Raw genomic sequence first — 19154 nt, 5'->3', positions numbered from 1 at the left:
CTTAGTTCTTCAAATACTAGTATAATATTGATCTCTTGCTGTATTTGATGGATTAGTTAAGATCAGACATCAACTTTTACCACTTTTATTAAATTATTTATTTAGTTTATAGTAGTATGATTATCAAATACTTTTGATTTTATAACAGTTCTATCAACAAAGCTCTTCTATGAGAAATCAGACAATCAGTCGTCGTGACGTGAATCGTGATGTGCCATGTCGGATTCATCAAAGGAAAAGTGTGCATGTGGCAAAATTATAGTATATGACCATCGAGTGTGTCACATATTTAATTGGATTGACAAAATCATGGAGTAGTAATTAAATTTAAATATCATGAATTTCATATATACTTGGTGAATGTCTCGAAGTATGAATATCATAAACAAAATCTATGGGTAGTGAAAGATATAAAGTAAGAAACACAACCTGTAAATGCCTTGATAAAAGTACTACCAATATAACAACAATAAAGTTATAAAGCTATGCAGATTTATATTTGATTATTGAGTTATTTATATTTTGATTTGAGATTTAAAATTTTATTTTTCAAGCTATGCGATTTCATGATAAGCTTTACCCGAGATTTTCAAATAAAATACCAATAATTTAAAATACATAGCTCGGGCTATTTATTTATTAATTTTGTGAGTAAAGTCTGACAGTCTCAAGGATCAAAGAAAGAGCACCAATTAAAAGAAGATTGAATTTGGAACCCAAAAGCAAAAAAGTAAAGGGCAGATTCATCTTTACTTTTGGTTCCCTTTTTAAATAAGCTTCACTTTTCTTTACTGACATCACTTAAATTTTTATACCTGTCTTTTTGGTCTCAATTATAATCTAATAGACATACTAATATAATTATTTATGCACACCACTTTATTTATTTAAACTAGTATGCACGCACTTCATGTGATATCATTATTAATATATGCGACATATACATGAATAAATTATTATCAAAATATGTTACTGAAATATACCTATAAATATTTTTAAAATGCTAGTACTAATCTTGTTCCTTTATATATGTGCATAAGTTGGAAGTGACAAATTAGTGATGAAATTAGTCACTAGATTCGTAGAATAAAACCCTGGTCACATATAGTAAGAAAAGAAAAGAAAATGAAATTGCAACATGAATTACTTATGATCTAGAAAATTCCATCTTTAAAATCTCTATAAATATTAGTACTTCCTTCATTCTACCTTCTATTTCTTTTAATATACTCCAATTTATGCACTTTTTCTATCACATCCTCTACCATTTTCTCCTCCCCCACCACACATTATTAGTGACAATCAATACTATACACAAGGTGCCACTATTTTTTCACTTAACAACAAATTAATCGTTTTTATTAAAACCACTCACATTATTCCTTTACAAGAATGGATGGAGTATATACAAGTTTATTTGTAGCATAAAATTAAATGATAAAGTTGGTGGTGCATTATATAATGATGAAAAATATGCACGCCCCCCACCCGCAGCTTTTCCTCCACTCACATTATACAATATTCACAACCCACCTAGTTTCCTTATTCACAAAACAACACCCACTATTCCCACAAACAACCAAAACACACACACACACACATATACACACATTTAGAGCCAAAAGGTGGAGGGGCCATAATTTTCTTGACAAACACACACTCCTCACTTTCTTGCTGCTTTTTTCACACAAATTTTTCTATCCTATGTTTTAACATACAAATTTGAGCCAATCCCTTCTTGCTCCAAAAAGACCTCTTCAAAAAACCTTTCTTTACCAAGAAATATGTACTTATACTACCCTACCCACCCCCACCATCCCACTCCACCCTTCTTCCCCATAAAGAAAAACACACTTTTCCTCATCTAAAACATTAACCTAAAGAAAAAGAAGGCTAATCCAACTTGTAAAATTCCCTCCCCTAAAAAAATTATTCCATGAGTTAAAGCAGAAGATTTGTTTTGTTATTTGATGTTGATTAGATGGATACCTTGTTCAGACTAGTCAGCCTTCAATCTGATCAGTCCAGCACCACCACCAGCTCCAAATCCGCTAAGCAAAACCCTAATTTCGACGAAGAATGCTTCAACCTTTTCATGGATGACGAGGATTTCTCTTCTTCTTCCTCCAAGCATTACCACCCTATACCTCCTTCTCATCCTCCTCCTCCTCCTCCTCCCGACGTCGCTGTCGAATTCGCTGCGGCCTTATCCGGAAACAGCGCCAATTGGTCGCACGACATTCTTCTGGAAGCTTCTAGAGCCATCGAGGATAAAAACAGCGGCCGCGTGCAGCAGCTGATGTGGATGCTGAACGAGCTCGGATCTCCTTATGGAGATATTGATCAGAAGCTTGCTTCGTATTTTTTGCAGGCGATTTTCAGCCGGATTACTGATTCCGGCGATCGGACTTATTCGACGCTTGTCGCGGCCGCGGATGGGAACTGCTCCTTCGAATCGACGCGGCGGACGGTGCTGAAGTTCCAGGAGGTGAGCCCGTGGACGACGTTCGGCCACGTGGCGTCGAACGGCGCGATCATGGAGGCGTTCGAGGGGGAGAGGCGCCTCCACATCGTCGACGTGAGCAACACGTTCTGTACGCAGTGGCCCACGCTGCTGGAGGCGATCGCCACGCGCGCCGACGACGTCACGCCGCACCTCCGCATCACGGCCGTGCTCGCGCGGGGATCGTCGTCCGCGGCGGCGCGGAGGGTGATGAGGGAGATCGGGAGCAGGATGGAGAAATTCGCGCGGCTGATGGGGGTTCCGTTCGCGTTCGCCGCTGTGCACCACGGCGGCGATCTGGCGGATCTCAGCCTCGCCGATCTGGATGTGAAGGAGGACGAGGCGCTCGCGGTGAATTGCGTCGGAGCGATGCGATCCGTGGCGGCGATCGGCGATCGGAGGGATAATTTGATCGAATTGTTCCGCCGCCTCCGGCCTAGGGTTTTAACGGTGGTGGAGGAGGAGGCGGATCTCGATTTAGGATTATCAAATGTCGAATTCATCGACGGATTCAGAGAGTGTTTGCGGTGGTTTAGGGTTTACTTCGAGGCGCTGGAGGAGAGCTTCCCGCGCACGAGCAACGAGCGGCTGATGCTGGAGAGGGACGCGGGGAGAGCGATCGTCGATCTGGTGGCGTGTCCGCCGCAGGATTCGGTGGAGCGGCGGGAGACGGCGGCGCGGTGGTCGCGGCGCTTGCATGGAGGCGGATTCACGCCGATCGCGCTAAGTGAGGAGGCGTGCGATGACGTGAGGTCGCTCCTGAGGAGGTACAGGGAGGGGTGGACGATGGCGCCGTCGCCGGATTCCGCCGGAATATTCCTTTCGTGGAAGGAACAGCCGGTGGTGTGGGCGAGTGCATGGAAGCCTTGCTGATTGAGACTTCACCAATGCTCGCACGTGCGAAGCCAAAGTGAGAAATTTGGAAAAAGAAAAAAATAAGTAGGTACTATTAATTAATTAATGGTGTTAATTTCTTTTTCTTCTTCATGAATTTTCTTTTATTTTTCTTCACTTTGGATATTTTGATAGAATTGAAGTGACTAAATTGATCTTATTGAGATTGTTAGTATCATTTTTTCTATCTAAATAGAAAGATTTAGTTATTAGATTTGGAAGTGAATTAATGTACTAGTATATATATATGTATGTATTGACTGTCAATTTCATGAAGTGGGTTTTGAGCTAAAGGGTGAAAGTGTTAGGACAAACCAAATTCTAATCCCACATTGATGAAAAGGAAAAACATCATTTTGAATTATGGTTACATGATTGCATGTACATGCTTGGTATGTTTCTAGTTATGATTTGACATCTAATCTAATTAACTTGTACAGATATATAGTTTAAATATTTTATATTGGAGTTGGTATTAGTGTGGGGTTAAGTTGATATCATCATTATATTATATGAATGTTAAAAAGTTGTTTAAAGTTAATTAAGATAGAAAGGGTCATTATCTTGTTTGGGACCATAGAATCATAGGACGGCAATCGAGTTAGGTTGTGTTTGGAATCTCTTAAAATTCTTAAAATGTGTTTATCAATAATTAGTGGTGTAATATCTTTGGTGCCAAACACACTTTGTAGAATATTAGTTTTTGCCTTCATCATCGAAAAACTATTGCACCTAAAATCAACCTAATAATGCATTCATTATGATCAACCCAATTGACATTTGAATGAGATTAATTAATATTCATTTAAAAAATTGAAGTTCTACAATAATACTAATGTAATGAAAAAAAAAAGTAAGACCCCTTATAGTTTGTGACCAAAAATCTTTATCATGGTGACGTTGCATCATAAATCAAGAAGAGGAAAAAGAGTAATGCTTTAGGCCCACATATATATTATAGTGGGAACTTCTTTTAAGAATCATATTGTTAATCTTTTGATGAGACTTGCTCCCTCCACTTTAACATTACCACTATCTTTTTTACACATTTTTGCATTATCTTTTTCATTTGCATATAATCCATACATAGTACTACTACTTATCTTTAAAATATTTGATTTTCACACACACACTGTGTGTGTGTGTGTGTGTAATATGTACAAGAAGTCAAGAATGGGGTTCATGTGCAAGTAGAAGTACATAACACGATTTCTTGAATTAGATAATATTGATTGATTTTGGGACCCTTATGAAATGTATGCTGCAATTTCTATTGGAGGCATTTTTAAATATTGTCTTTTTTTTTAGGTCAATATATGATTTCAGCTATGGATGGTGACTATTCATCAATATTATAATTTTACCAAGTCCAAAATTGAAAAACTAAAAAAGGGTCCTCTGATTTTTACTTCATCCATGTATTATAATAATCGGTATGTACCATATAATAATTATCATAAATATAACGAACAACAACTGATAAAATATTTCAAGTGCACGGATTATCATGAAAAATAAAGATTTATTTCCTTCTAGCTAATGTTCTAAATATATTGAAGTGGTAACCTTACATTGACAAATGACAAGTGATGTCTTTCAAATGTGATAGAATTAAAATCAAAGATTGTCAAAAAATATAAAATACTCCTGAACTATATTAACATTCCCGTAGCAAATACATCAAATGTACATCTAATCTCCATAATTCTAAAATTAAAGTTTCCTAATCATAACCCAGTAACATTATGTGGCAAAGTATTAAAACCTTTGAAAAAAAAAATCTAAGCACTCCACCTTGAAGGAAGCCTCCATCTCTTATGCCAGTAAATAGACACTCTCGACCACAAAGGAAACCCAAAACTATAATCAAATGGCTGATCAGCAGCTCCTCCTACTGTTAAAGGCAGCCATACGTACCTCGAGTCCCGTAGATCAGCCGGGTTCCACCGGTCCGCCATGAAGATAAACGAACCGGGAAGCCCCGGCAGTGGCAGCACGAACGTGCTCTGAGCGAAGAACGTCGTGGCACGAAATATCTTGTTTCCACCTATGCAAGGATTCCCCATGTTCTCCCACGGGCCCATGATCGACTCAGCTGCGTGCGCAAGAGCCTCGTTCGGAGCCCAGCCAGTGCACCCGGAAGTGATCATGTAGTACGTCCCCTCGTGCTTGAATAGAGCTGGCGCCTCTCGATGCTGCCCTATGAGGATTCTTTTCATCACATTTGTCACGTCTAGATACTCCTCGTTGAGTGGCCCGATGTGGAGTTCGCTGTTGTCGTCGGACGAATATATGAGATAGGCAACGTCGTCGTCGTCTTTGAAGATGCTCATGTCTCTGCTGTCAAATCCGTGGGGGCGTTTACTGAAGAGGTAGTCGAATGGACCGGTGGGGGAATCACTAACGGCTACACCGACTGAGGCTTTTGTGTAGTTAGCATCGTCGATGTGCATCCACATTACGTATTTCGCTGTCTTGTCGTTATAAATTACTTTTGGCCTCTCGAGCACGTTGGACTTGTGGAGGTCATGAGTCTCGTCAGTTTCTTCCGCAGGAAGCACGATACCCTCGTTTTTCCACGTCCAAAGATCCTTTGAAGAATAACAACCTACACCAATGACATCAACCTGAATGAAAGAAAATGAGTTTAGTTTCTAGTTTCTACAGATACTGTTGTTATCTTCGTCAAAATCAGCAACCATATGCAAACGCGACAGAAAACTGCCATGAGAATAAATTCCTAACGAACATAGCAATTACTAAGCAAGACACTTATACACTGATGATGGTAACTGCCACATTCATGTAACATATCTAAGACAAAATCAGTTGTTTGTTTAGTTCAGCCTAAAACATACGTTAGGGTCCCCGAACAAGTTTCGATGCCTTAGGAAGTCAGAACTAATATTTGAAGTGTACTATGCTATATATCCATACACAGACCAGGTAAAAGCTATGCAGCTGCCTCATCTTTCTAATGTCATCTGTTCATACAATTACTTCTGGAAATGGTTACATCAATTGGTAGAGTGGCTTTTCATATCTGCATGAATGTTTTCATATGATAAATTTCATGACCGAGAACTATTCGATGAATCTGACCACATCACAATCTTATACAACTTCATATCTTGCTTCAAAAAACAATATTTCAAACCAGATTTGCAACTGGGTAAGAAGTAAGCACAAAGGAAATGTGTAGTTGCAGAAACAGTCAAGTGGTGAATCTTATTTTCTTGTAAGGTAACACGCCAAATGTGTGGTTTCACAACAAATTCAGAATAAGCATGGTCTCTAAGAAACCGACATGCATGAAGGGCTTTGAGCATTTTATTGGGTAAATCATGATGGCATCCAATAGATTTCCACAAAAATTAAGAGAAGAAATTGCAAGTTTCACGAGCGCCTAGTTTCCACAAATTATTCCTTAAGCTGGTCCAACTTGATCATTTTGAATTGTTTTAGCTAGGCTCAACATCTAACTCGCCAAAATTTTGAATTTTGAATTCGATATTCTATCAGCACCTGAAACTAAGGTATGTAGGTAATCAATATATTTAATGCCTTCAAGTAAATATTCTTAGTTTAGAATAAAACGATAAGATTCTTGAAAATATTGAGTAGAAAAAAGAAAGAATTGGAGATTTTTAAAAGGAAGATGCAAAACCTGTCATGTATGACCTAAAACCTCGTACAACTAGATACAGTACTTTCTGTATTTCTTTGCCATATATTCACATAGTATACCATTATGCCAAAACAGTGTAAGTTGTGATATTCAATGTGCATGTAGGCACATTCACAATCTACTAATTTAGAATATTTGAGAAAAGGAGTTGTAGCATAAAAAATCAAAAATAAAAAGGAGAGAGACAAGTTTTAAAACATATGGTGACAAATGGTCAAACACTACTACAAAAAAAGAATGAATTGACAAAATGACTAATGCATAAGTGGAACATTAGTCTGTTAAGTTAAAGAGTATGCAAAAGGAATTAACTCATTCAATACACCCCTTATTTAGTAGTTCAATCAGAAGAAACGTAGCCTACTCACATGATTGCTTTTTGAGGCATAATTTGACAGTGTCTCCAACAATGACAGGAAGGCATGAGGATGCATTTGGTAGAAATAAGGATAAGTGTAAAACCACTGAGGGCTGAACTAAAATGTGAGGATAATCTATAACTTATCAGTATGTGATGGCAAGGTCAGCCTGAGTGTTCATTACTTTACCTAGTTTTGGGTAAGTTACATAAACAATGAACAATGATCCATACCAAAACCGAAGGGATTGTAAAAGTGATGGATGACGATGCATCCTCATTACAGCCTCCAGAAGGAGTTCCAGTGCAGCTACTATTACACTGGTTATAACAGGATGTTCACAAAAAATCTCATCAACAGACATCTAAAGTGACAAAGGCAACTCTTCCTAGAACAAAGTTTGGATCAAATTTTAAGCATTCTACACAGAGCCGCAATGTTAGCAATATCGTTGATCCATCCGCAGGGAAATATGCTCAAAGATAAATAGCTATATATTATGTTGCGCATAAAGAAAACAATAACTTAAAGCCCAATGTACTCATGCAACAATGATGTGCATTAGTATTTGTCTGATGATTGCTAATCAATGATGTTTAGGATGCAAACACACATAAATGTACCAAGATTTAAAATTTACCCGTGCTGCTCCTTTCTTGTGAACGTGGTAAGTTGGGCCGTCTTTATACTCTCCATACCAATAGTAAGTCCTGCTTATCCCATCATATAAAATACCGCCTCCGTGTGCTTGAATAGGATTTCCTTCAGTGTCTAACCATATCCGCCCAGGATGATAGTACAAACTGTCATTTCCAACAGCATTCATAGGATCTACAGCCATCTTCATAGAAGGAAAAAATATGTGCCTTATTTGGGAAGACTCGTCTAGAAATTCATCAATCAAGGTAGTAGGCCGCTTCGGTTTCCTTTTAGCAGCACGGGGAGATCGCCTTCGTGGAGGAGGCATTTGTATATTTTCCTCCTCAACCTCCTCAAGCTCACTTATCAGCGGATTGTTCCTTATATTGCTGCTTCGCGCCACTCTACTTTGCACGTTCGTATGCGAAAGTAGGGTGTACAAATGAAGCATAACAAGGAGGCCTACTAGGCTCCACACAACATTCGACATCGAGCATCTGCTCCCTGCAATGCAACGTAAAGCAGTTGGTTTTCTGTATTTGTTCCTTATCCTCATTTTGATGCCGTTTTATCTTCAACAAAATGCTGCATTTTTAAAAACACGCAACACGTCGATCGGCAAACTAGCACATCAATATTCCTACACAGGATTTGCAGATGACAAAATCAATCAATCAAAAAAGTTGGAGAAATAGAATCCATTAAAATAGCCAATCATGCTAAAAAAACAGATCATTGCAAAGCACAGCCTCACACCACCTGATCAAAATCCCCTCAAAACTTGACCTAATCGAAATCACCCGATAGCAGATGAAGCAGTGAACTTCAAATTCAACAATAAATCACGAGCAATTGAATCAATTCCACAATTAACATAAACAGACGGATCTACAAATTACCGATAACCCCAATCCAATTCGGTCTAAATCAATAAGAACTAAGCAACATAAGCTAATAATTGAGCAAGTCTACTGAAGTTGAAAGAGAGATACCTCTTGACATCGGTTTGCTGCTCTTAGCTCTTTCGAATCTCCCAACCATTCATTCAATAATCCAAATTGACAGCCCGCTCTAAGTTGTTGGACTATGCTGAGCTAAATAGTTGAGTAATTTCGACACACGGGAATCGTGTGGAGTTATTCCGACCAGAGACGTGAAGAAGAAGGGAATAATTGAAGTTAATTAATGAGTAAAGTGGAAGAGAGAAAAAGATGGAGGTGGGATTGATTATTTGTTGGATATTGTTTCTGATCGCAATTATGAAGGAGGCGACTGTGTTGTGACCTACAAACTCTCCCTCTCTCTCTCTAGTTTTTACCATAGCATTAGCAGGTGACTTTTATTACAGAGCAAGAAAAACAGAGGACACGAAAATGGTGACTTTAATCCCCACGTGTCACTTTTTAATTAAGTTGGAAATTTCAAAATAATTTTATAAATATAGCAATTTAATCATAGTATAGATATGTATCACATAGTAATACTCCTATCTTTTATCTACTCAAGTCTCAAACCACTGTTATAAATAATTTTCTCAAAACTCATTCTAACTCCGAGTTATATAAACCTAAATTACCTAATTGGGGAAGAAATGACACAATCATGTCATACTTCGATTTGTAGATAGTCATTAAAACACAAATTGACTTTTAGCATTTATTATTTACAATGACAAGCTTGAATTTTTTTCCTTTCACTATTTATGAGATACTATATTAATAGTTTAATACAGTTTTTTTTTCCTTTCCATATAAAAATTTAAAAACGATCAATAGTGGTTCTCTATTTATCCTCCCGCGACTCAAACTTCAACCTATTAAAGCGTCTTATCAATTGCTCACAATAATTTAATATAGCTGTACGTACAGATATTTACAGTAAAAATTATTTTTCCAAATGTACCTATAATTTTCTTAAAGGCTGAGAGCTGATTAATGCACCGTATAAATTTAGATTGATAGTGATAAATGTAATGTCTATTAAATTAGAGTTGTGATAATTATAAAATCCGAAATATGTGATTTATTGACTTAAAAAAATGTAGAAAGACGTGAAGAGCGTGGGGTTGGGCAATCCATGGTTATTGAACAGTTGTGTAATAATAGAAACGGAAGTTAGAGGTAAAGTATGATTAGTTAGAACATGTTCTTTCTATCAACAAGAATAAAGTTGGTAAATGTCTCCTTTCCCACCAATCTTCCTCTTTTCGTCCCTACATACATATGCGTCCCACACATAATTTACGTGTACTTTTTTTTGGGTCCAAAGACATGTATGTATTAGACGTTATGATTGAAGAATACAATTGATTAAGTTGTCCCGGAGAGAGGTGGATCCGGGATACGAAATTTGTGGGACTGATGCAATGAAGAACTCATTATCGGCATCGGAAGACAAATTCAATGAGATTTTACAGTGTAGTGATTGTTGCTGCAATGAATGGAAAACGAAGAACGAAAAGAAACTTCAACCCTAAAAAGCCGAGAAGGAACTGTCACACCGAAAGTTAGCGATAGCTATAATATCGACTTTAATGGAACATTCCAACTTCCATGAGCCGACAGTAGGATCGATCAACTTCTTTCCCACCTAAATCCACCGTTGGTCCCAAATAAGGCCCCCACATGTTAAAATCATGTCACGTTTTGAGGGAGTTTCTTGTACACGAAAATGCATATTCAAAATGGAAAGGTTACCTGAGTTTTATTTATTTATTACTATTATTTTGAGATCAAAGACCTTCTAAATTAAAAGAACTCCGTAAAATATACTCCTTCCGTCTTCCATCAGGAGTCTCAGTTGACCATTTTAGTCCGTCCGCTATTAGGAGTCCCGGTTCACTTTTAACATAAATCAGTTTCACATTCCACCATCTGTTTCCTTCCACTTTATTTTGTATTTCTTAAAACTCATGTCACACTCAAATAAGACTCTAATAACGAACGGAGGGAGTATGACATTTCTCGTATTTACCATTTGTCTAATTGTTACTAATTTAAAATTGTCAACCAAAATTAATCTATATTGGATATTAGCTTGCTCGTATGTATTAATATGACTCTATTAACATTTACTTGATTTTATTTTTGTGTAAGGACATATAGGCTATAAAATGTGGAAGAATTTGGGATCATGAATTTGAAATTAAATTGGAGAAAATTTAAATTGTATGGGCTAAAATTAAGATATTGTCTGATCTAAAATCAAACGAGATGGCTTTTTCTAATGGATCCGTTTTGATATTGGGCCAGAATAGTTATACTTCAATTTATAGGACACAGAATTTTGATATTACAAGGATAGTAGTGTATTAGATTGTTCCACCTCTTAGATTTAACTTATTGGTTCGTGATTGAACTGGTCGGACTGGTTAGACCATTTATCAAAACCGAAGTAACAATATGAATTATTAGTTAGTGTACTCCATACAGTAGTATAATCTAGTTGATTATAATAAAAATAGTAAAATGATTTATAATTATAAGAATATAAAATTCAACTAATGTTACTTTCCATCCCATAAAAATATGTGCATTTGAAATGACACTAGAATTGATACACAATTGATAAAGTAAGAGAGATAAATAAAAGATCAGTTATAACTCATATTATTATAAATTGATGAGACATAGTGATATAAATAGTAAATAAATTAATGTATATAAGTAATGAATTGAACAACTTTCCATATATAAAAAAACTTATATTTTTATGAGAGGAATGAAAATAAAAAATGAACATATTTTTATGGGACATATGAAGTATTAGTGAGTAGTATATACGTTTACAACTAAGTATCCACTCAAATTGCAAATATTTACACAATCACTTAAAAGATTTATACTCTATCTGTGAAGCGCTTTTTTAAAAATCTAAATACTAGTAGTATAAAATCCGATTAAACATAATAAAATTAAATAATTATAGATTACGAATGATAATCGCGATACACGTCATACCTATCTAAGGATTTTATAAATAAGGAAAGATATATTCAAATTTCAAACCCAATAGCAAACGGAGAAGGAAAGCACTGGGCCACCCTTTCCACCCTGTAGCCAATCAGAAGCATCCAGCAGGACACGCGGCACACGTCAGCGCGTGGATTTCACACCTCCAAACAATTCAACATGTACTGGCAGTGAGTACACGCGCTTAAAGAGCGAGTGAAATTGGTTATCTGTCACCCCATTCGTCCAAAGATGAATCAATCACACAGCGAAAATTACGCGGGGCAGAAGTATAATTATGGAATAATAGAGGGGCCATTGTGATTTGTTAGAATAAATTGGTTGCAGCATTTTCCTAATCCTAGTTGTGGTATGCAAAGAATCCCATGGCATAAATCGTTGATGCGAAGCCGGAAAATTGTTCTACTTGTAGGTTAGGATTCCACAGAAAGAACACGAATTTGTTTGGGGAGAGCTCAATTGGGAGAAGACGGATTAGAGATCTGTTGAATTTTCCGCTCCATCAATCGTAACAATGGGTCTCTGGGAAGTTTTTCTCAATTGGCTTAGAAGGTGTGTATGTAGAAACAAAATATGCTATGAATCGTGGACGAATTTGCTTTACGGCTTTGGATGATTTTGGTGTGTTTTTCCTGAAAATCAATGTTTTTTTTGAATATATGGCTTGCTATTGAGGAATTTATCCATAGCTCCAGCTTTCGCCTTGTTTTTAGCTTTGTTTGTGGCCTTTTTTTGCTTTTTACTCTTTTTAGCCTTGTGTTTCTTTTGTTAAGATTGAGGAAACTTGATTGCATTATCAGTTATCTGCGAGTTATAATTATGTTGATTTCTTATTTTGGAATTCAGTATTTCTACACCAGTTTTGCTATGATCTTTGTATGGTATATGTTGCCAATTTGCGGTGGGTATACAACTACTCAATTGGATAATCTGGTTTGCCAAACAAGAATTTATCTGTTTTGCCTTTCTTCTTTTATTGAAAATTCTTCTGCTTATATATTCATATACATAGCTTATATCCCTAGGATGTTGGATATTGTTCCATAAATTCTTTCTTGATTAAGAAGAGTACATTCAACTTTTCAATAGTTCTCGTTCAAGTGCGAAACGATGCCTCTTATGGTTTTGATCCCTAGATCATATGAAAGATACAACCTTTTAATGTGATAATAAATGCAATTATTGAGTTGTCTAGTGGCATGCTTAACTTACTCTTGGAGTATTAGTGGCAAAAATGTTAAGCATGGTGGTTTGGAAACTTATTGTAACACATGCAATTTGGAAGTGTTTTCTTGTAAAACCACTGCAATGTGTGCTGGTTGGAGACTTGCTAAGCAATTAACTGCTAGTGTCGACATATCCTCAGAGAATGCTGTGCTGAGTATCTTGAAATTCAGTTTCTTCGTGATAGTGTCTTTAGTCCTTTGATGAAGAATTTAGGATAAAACTCTTGTGGTTATTTTGAGATTTTTCTTCATGAGTTAACTTTTAAAAGGATGTTGACTCACGAACAATCTTGCGTTGCAGCCTTTTCTTCAAGCAAGAAATGGAACTGTCTCTTATAGGTCTTCAGAATGCTGGGAAAACTTCGCTTGTAAATGTTGTCGCTGTAAGTACATATAGTATCCTTTCTTTGCGATAAATCTTTCTCGTTCTATTTGATAATTCTTTATTTGATCAAGCACTGTTCATTTATTTTCCCCTTTCCGTCTCTAGACTGGTGGATACAGTGAAGATATGATCCCAACGGTTAGGTTACTTCTTGATTTCTTAAATATTTGTTTTTTTTGGTTCTTTCTGGAACACCTACAATGTTCATCTTTACTAATTAAATTCTGTCGTGGCACTTCAGGTAGGATTTAATATGCGGAAAGTCACTAAAGGGAATGTCACAATAAAGCTGTGGGATCTTGGAGGTCAACCCAGATTTAGGAGCATGTGGGAGAGATATTGTCGTGCAGTTTCTGCAATTGTGTATGCTACCAGTAACTCTTTCTTCGTTGTGTATTTTCTTTCGAAGCATTGCCTAATTATAAGTTGCCTAATAGGACTCATGATATAAGCCTATCCTCTTATATGCTTTTGTCCCTTTGCTACTATGTGCTTATTATCTAGAAAAAAATCTGTTTAATGCTATACTTCAATAGCACCTTAATTATATCGATCCTCAAATATATCTGTGAAACCCCAATGCTCTGTTATCAAGGGTGGAATTTTGATGTATCACCTATCACTGAGTTGAAATATTGTGCATGAGTGAGGAGTCAAATAGAAAAGCTCCTATATAGTAAGGGAACGACATTATCGCAGATTGTAAGTCAGATCTGCCAAATCATGGCTTCTGTTCAAAATGATAATGTTGTCACTAAATCATGCATTCTGGTGCAGTTACGTTGTTGATGCTGCGGATCCTGATAATATCAGCATTTCCAAAAGCGAGCTTCACGACTTGTTGAGCAAACCATCACTAAGTGGGATCCCATTGCTGGTTCTAGGGAACAAGATCGACAAGCCTGTTGCCCTGTCGAAACAAGCATTGACTGATCAAATGTACGTACAAAATGAGACGAATCTGACATTCATTTGCTGAACTGTGTGTTTAATTTTTGGATGGTGGTGGTGCAGGGATTTGAAGTCGATCACAGACAGAGAAGTGTGCTGCTACATGATCTCTTGCAAGAACTCAACGAACATCGATCAAGTGATTGACTGGCTGGTGAAGCATTCGAAGTCAAAGACCTGAACAGAAGATCAACTGCAAGTGCAACCTGTTGTGTTATAGAATTTTTTGCGTCTGGGAGTTTGCTATTATTGATGAGTGCATCAATTTATTTGTGGCCGATGGGTTGCCTCTGCTTTTATTTAAAACTATTTCTGTATTATATGTTAACTCACATTTGCTTTATGTTCTCTAACTTTTGTCACTCTCTTTCTTTGGCCTTTAATTCCAATTTTTTGCTCTTTAATTCTATCATCTTTGTTTTGTGCAGACACAAAAATGTTTAGCTAAGTTTAGGCATCATAATCTACCCAAACAGAATTTATTTTGTGCTTTCAAACAAAATTACCATAAATTTTTTGCTCTTTGTAAATAAATGCATCGTGAAATTCATAATTTTTATTACTATAAGTTTTTCAAATGGAGAATTAAAACTTATTTTAAAAAGAATAAGCTTTTATATTGCTAATAAAGATAAAATGGTTGGCGCTTCTCAACAGAAACCTTAAACCTTGATAACTTCCATGGAAGCTTCAATAGCTCCCCAAAACCTCCCCACACTCTCACAAATTCCTCCAAACCCTCCACAGCCCGACCCCCAAAAGATCAGCCGCAAGCTCCTCAAACACGGCGTTCAGCCCACCCCCAAAATCCTCCACAACCTCCGCAAAAAGGAGCTCCAGAAAATCAACCGCCGCGAAGCCAAACACTCCTCCGACCTCACCGACGCCCAAAAGCAAGCAATCTCGGAAGAATCGCATTTCCAAGCAATCAAGTCCGAGTACAATAGATTCACGAGAGATGAACAGAGCGCGAAGCTGGTCGGCCGCCCCTGGGAGAGGCTGGACCGCCTCCGATTGCGAGGCTGAATCCTGACCGTTTGAGGGAGCTGAGTTACATAATCGAGTGCGAGAGGGATCGTTTCGCATGGCTATTGGATGACGATGTTGAGGTCGATTAAGCTTCTCATTGATAGGTATCGAGCTTCTATTTTTTTTTCCTTTGTTTTTTGATTCAATTGATTCAATTTCTGGAATTAGGTTTAGGTCTTCTTCCTCTGTTTTTTTCAATTGGTTCAGTTCTGGTTATAGTGAATTGGAATTAGGTTTAGGTATTGAACTTTTAATTCTATTTCCTCTGTTTTGTTTTCGATCGGTTCAATTCTGGTTGTAGAGTGAATTGGAATTAGGTTTTGTTTGATAGGTTGAGTGCAACTGAGCCTAGTGTGAAGGATTGGAAGTTTACGAGGACGATGAGGTACTCGGGTTTGCAGTATACAGAAATGCAAATGTTGAGGATAGTTGAAGGGCTTGGGTACAAGGGGCAATGGAGGCATGCCTGCTCTGTTGTAGAGTGGCTGTACAACTCAAAAGAGCACAAGCATTTCAAGAGCAGGTTCGTTTCTCGCCTTTGCTTCCCTCCAAGTGCTTGCTTGCTTGCTGCAGTTTCTTGAATTTTGATTTGTTGTATTTGACTTTGCAAGTTTAGGTACCTGTATACAAAGTTGTTGACAGTGCTAGGCAGGGCCAAGAAGCCTCGTGAAGCTCTTCGAGTCTTTAATCTGATGCGAGTACTAATTTTCTTGCAACTAATTTCTTTGAATTGCATTAGATGACTGTGTTGATGGAAGATTAATCATGAGCTGTATTAGGGGGACACACATATATATCCGGGTATGGCAGCATATCATTGTTTGTCCGTTATACTGGGCCAAGCTGGTTTGCTGAAGGAGCTGCTGAATGTGATTGAAACCATGAGGGAGAAACCGAAAAAGATCAAAAATATGAGGAACAAAAATTGGAGTCCTGAACTTCAACCAGACATTGTTGTATTCAATGCTGTAAGAGAGTTTGGCACTTTCTAAGAGATTTTATGTGTAAAATTATGTCGCTGAACTGGCTGATCCCTAGGTTTTAAATGCTTTGTGTTCCGACTTGCCAATGGAAGGGAGTATCGTGGGTCTTTCAACAGTTGAGAAGGAATGGTCTTAGACCTAATGGAGCAAGCTATGGGCTGGCAATGGAGGTAATTGTTTTTGAAACAGAAAACAATCTATTTTCGAGCATTGCTTTAATTAAGTTGACGATTATTAGCAAAAGATTGTTGCAAGAAGATGCTATGGGTGTGTGGCTCTCAGAAATGCAAACTGCGTGATGTAGTTTCTTTTGTAGTCGAGATCCTAAATTTGGTTAATGAAGGCATAATTTCAATGAAATGAATGGTAGTGAAAAGCAGCGTGAAAAAAGTTTGAGTGACCAACTACTTTTTTCATGCCCCTTTTTCCTACTAGACTTGTGATAACCCTACTTACCAGATTAATATATCAAATGTAAATGTTATGCTCCACTATATATATAGTCGATCCTTACCGGTGGTTCTTTTTTTGAAGGTAATGCTGAAATCAGGGAAGTATGACCTTGTCCATGGAATTTTTGAGAAAATGAAAAGGAAAGGGGAGTCTTTAAAAGCCCTGACGTACAAAGGTAGTAGCATTATTATCCCATCACTAACATTTTTCCTAATAAGTTTTCATTACTGGATTATCTCCTTTTTCCATTACCTCTTGTCAGAGCATTCTGGGAAGAAGGTAAAGTTGATGATGTTGTTCGAGCTGTCAGGGATATGGAAAAAAGAGGGATAATTGGAACAAGAAGTGTATACTATGAGCTAGCTCGCTGCCTTTGTTTCTATGGCAGGTGGCAAGAAGCAATTCATGAGGTCAGTTCTCACAAGGATTGAGTTAGCATTTGAATGGAATGGTGTTGGTTTAGCTGAATAAATAGCTCTTAAAGGTAGATGATTTGCATTTGGGTGTAGCCGTATAAGATGAGAATCATACACGAATGTACGTTCTTTCTGGAAAGGGGTAACAATTGGTTTCTGGTTTCTTATTATTTGTTCTTGTGCATTATTTCTGTAGGTTGAGAAGTTAAAGAATCTTCTACCAAAAAGGCCTCTTGCAATAACTTTTACAGGCATGATACTATCGTCCATGGATGGTGGACATGTTCAAGATTGTATATCCCTCTATGAACACTGCAAAACGTGCATGGCTCTTGATATTGGTCTGATAAATGCCATGTTGAAAGTTTACGGCCGGAATGATATGTTTCTTAAAGCTAAAGAATTGTTTGAAGAGACCAGGAGAAATGATTCAGGTTCTCAAGTTGGCAAACATGGTGTGAAAGCAGATAGTTTCACCTTCAGCTCCATGCTCGAGACATCTGCAAGTGCTCTCCAGTGGGAGTACTTTGAGCATGTGTACAAAGAGATGACCCTTTCGGGTCATCAAGTTGATCAACGTAAACGCTCTTCTCTATTAGTCAAAGCATCCGAAGCTGGAAAGGTACAGCTTGTTCACTTTTACCTCATCAAGCCTTGAATTATGTGGCTGTATCTAACTTTGATTGTTTTAATTAAATTATATCCTTGGTGATTTAGTGGCATTTGCTGGAACATTCTTTCAATTCGATTCTTGAAGCTGGTGAGATACCTCCTCTACCATTCTTCACTGAAATGGCTTGTCAAGCCAATATCCAATGTGACTATGAAAGAGCTGTTAATATTTTCAACACGATGGGTCATGCTCCGTTTCAAGTCAGTTTCGAAGACTGGATTGACTTCTTTGAGAGAAACCGAGACAGGTTGGATCAGGCTACTCTTATAGAACTTCAGGAGGAACTCACCAGACATGAATTACGAAGAGAACTCACAGTCTTGAATCTGTCACGAGCGTTGGAATTCGTGTGTGAGGACAAGGTAAATTCAGTAGAGAAGGTTTCTGAAGATTTGGACAAGCAGAGGCAGAGTGCTTGATTACCAGTCGAGTGGCAGCAGAATTGAGACAGACGAGGCGTCTAGTACGCCTGACTTATGTGATTAAAAGGATCGTGTGAGAGCTCATCCTGCCCGACTGGCAGAGAATTTAGACCGTGATTTGGTATCGAGAAGTTGGAGTGATGACAGAGACTCTGAAGATGGAGAGTGGGACTCTGACAATGATGAGTTCAACTCGGAAGAATCAGATACTCCTACAGCCTATGAGATTCTTGAAATTTGGAATAAAAAGTGAAGAATTTCTTTTTCATCTGTGTTGGATTTTATTCCGTTGCAGGTGAGAAAGTGTATTATAGTAGGGAATTTCTCCGAGAGAGATTTAAATGGGATTAAGGATGCAAATGAAGATATTTCATCTGCTCTCAGCAGCTACATATGAAGTCAATATTTAATTTGGTTCTTATTAAAAAGTGAATGCTCCTTAACTTCACTCTCATCCATACCTTAACAGCGCTTCCTTTTATTCATATATTCATTTGAATTATACACATTGGAGACTTATCAATGCTGTTCACTTACATAAATAAAACATAATATTGGAACA

General features: G+C 37.5%; 2 protein-coding genes and 1 pseudogene across 4 annotated transcripts; 2 read left to right on the top strand and 1 right to left on the bottom strand.

Annotated features, from left to right (window-relative positions):
• Nucleotides 1-1488: 1488 nt before the first annotated feature.
• On the top strand, nucleotides 1489-3664 carry LOC121769185 (protein SHORT-ROOT-like). The gene has a single exon (XM_042165906.1). It carries the CDS (start codon nucleotides 1982-1984, stop codon nucleotides 3374-3376), a length of 1395 nt encoding a protein of 464 aa, XP_042021840.1. The 5' UTR covers nucleotides 1489-1981; the 3' UTR covers nucleotides 3377-3664.
• A 1320-nt stretch (nucleotides 3665-4984) lies between these two features.
• LOC121769521 lies at nucleotides 4985-9397 on the bottom strand. Of its 3 annotated transcripts, none has more exons than XM_042166354.1 (3): nucleotides 9076-9397; nucleotides 8085-8723; nucleotides 4985-6024 (listed from the first exon to the last, which is right to left on the bottom strand). In XM_042166354.1, exons 2-3 carry the CDS (start codon nucleotides 8637-8639, stop codon nucleotides 5179-5181), a joined length of 1401 nt encoding a protein of 466 aa, XP_042022288.1. In that variant the 5' UTR covers nucleotides 8640-8723; nucleotides 9076-9397; the 3' UTR covers nucleotides 4985-5178. The 3 variants fall into 3 exon arrangements, with proteins under 3 accessions (XP_042022288.1, XP_042022289.1, XP_042022290.1); XM_042166355.1 differs by having other exon boundaries at nucleotides 8085-8668; XM_042166356.1 differs by having other exon boundaries at nucleotides 8085-8587.
• A 2953-nt stretch (nucleotides 9398-12350) lies between these two features.
• On the top strand, nucleotides 12351-19020 carry LOC121767581 (annotated as a pseudogene).
• Nucleotides 19021-19154: the final 134 nt, after the last annotated feature.

This window comes from Salvia splendens, chromosome 15 (genome assembly GCF_004379255.2).
Source record: "Salvia splendens isolate huo1 chromosome 15, SspV2, whole genome shotgun sequence".
In the NCBI taxonomy this organism is placed as follows: domain Eukaryota; kingdom Viridiplantae; phylum Streptophyta; class Magnoliopsida; order Lamiales; family Lamiaceae; genus Salvia; species Salvia splendens.
Note: the sequence above shows the minus strand (reverse complement) of the source record. Positions and strands in the feature narration are given on the sequence as shown.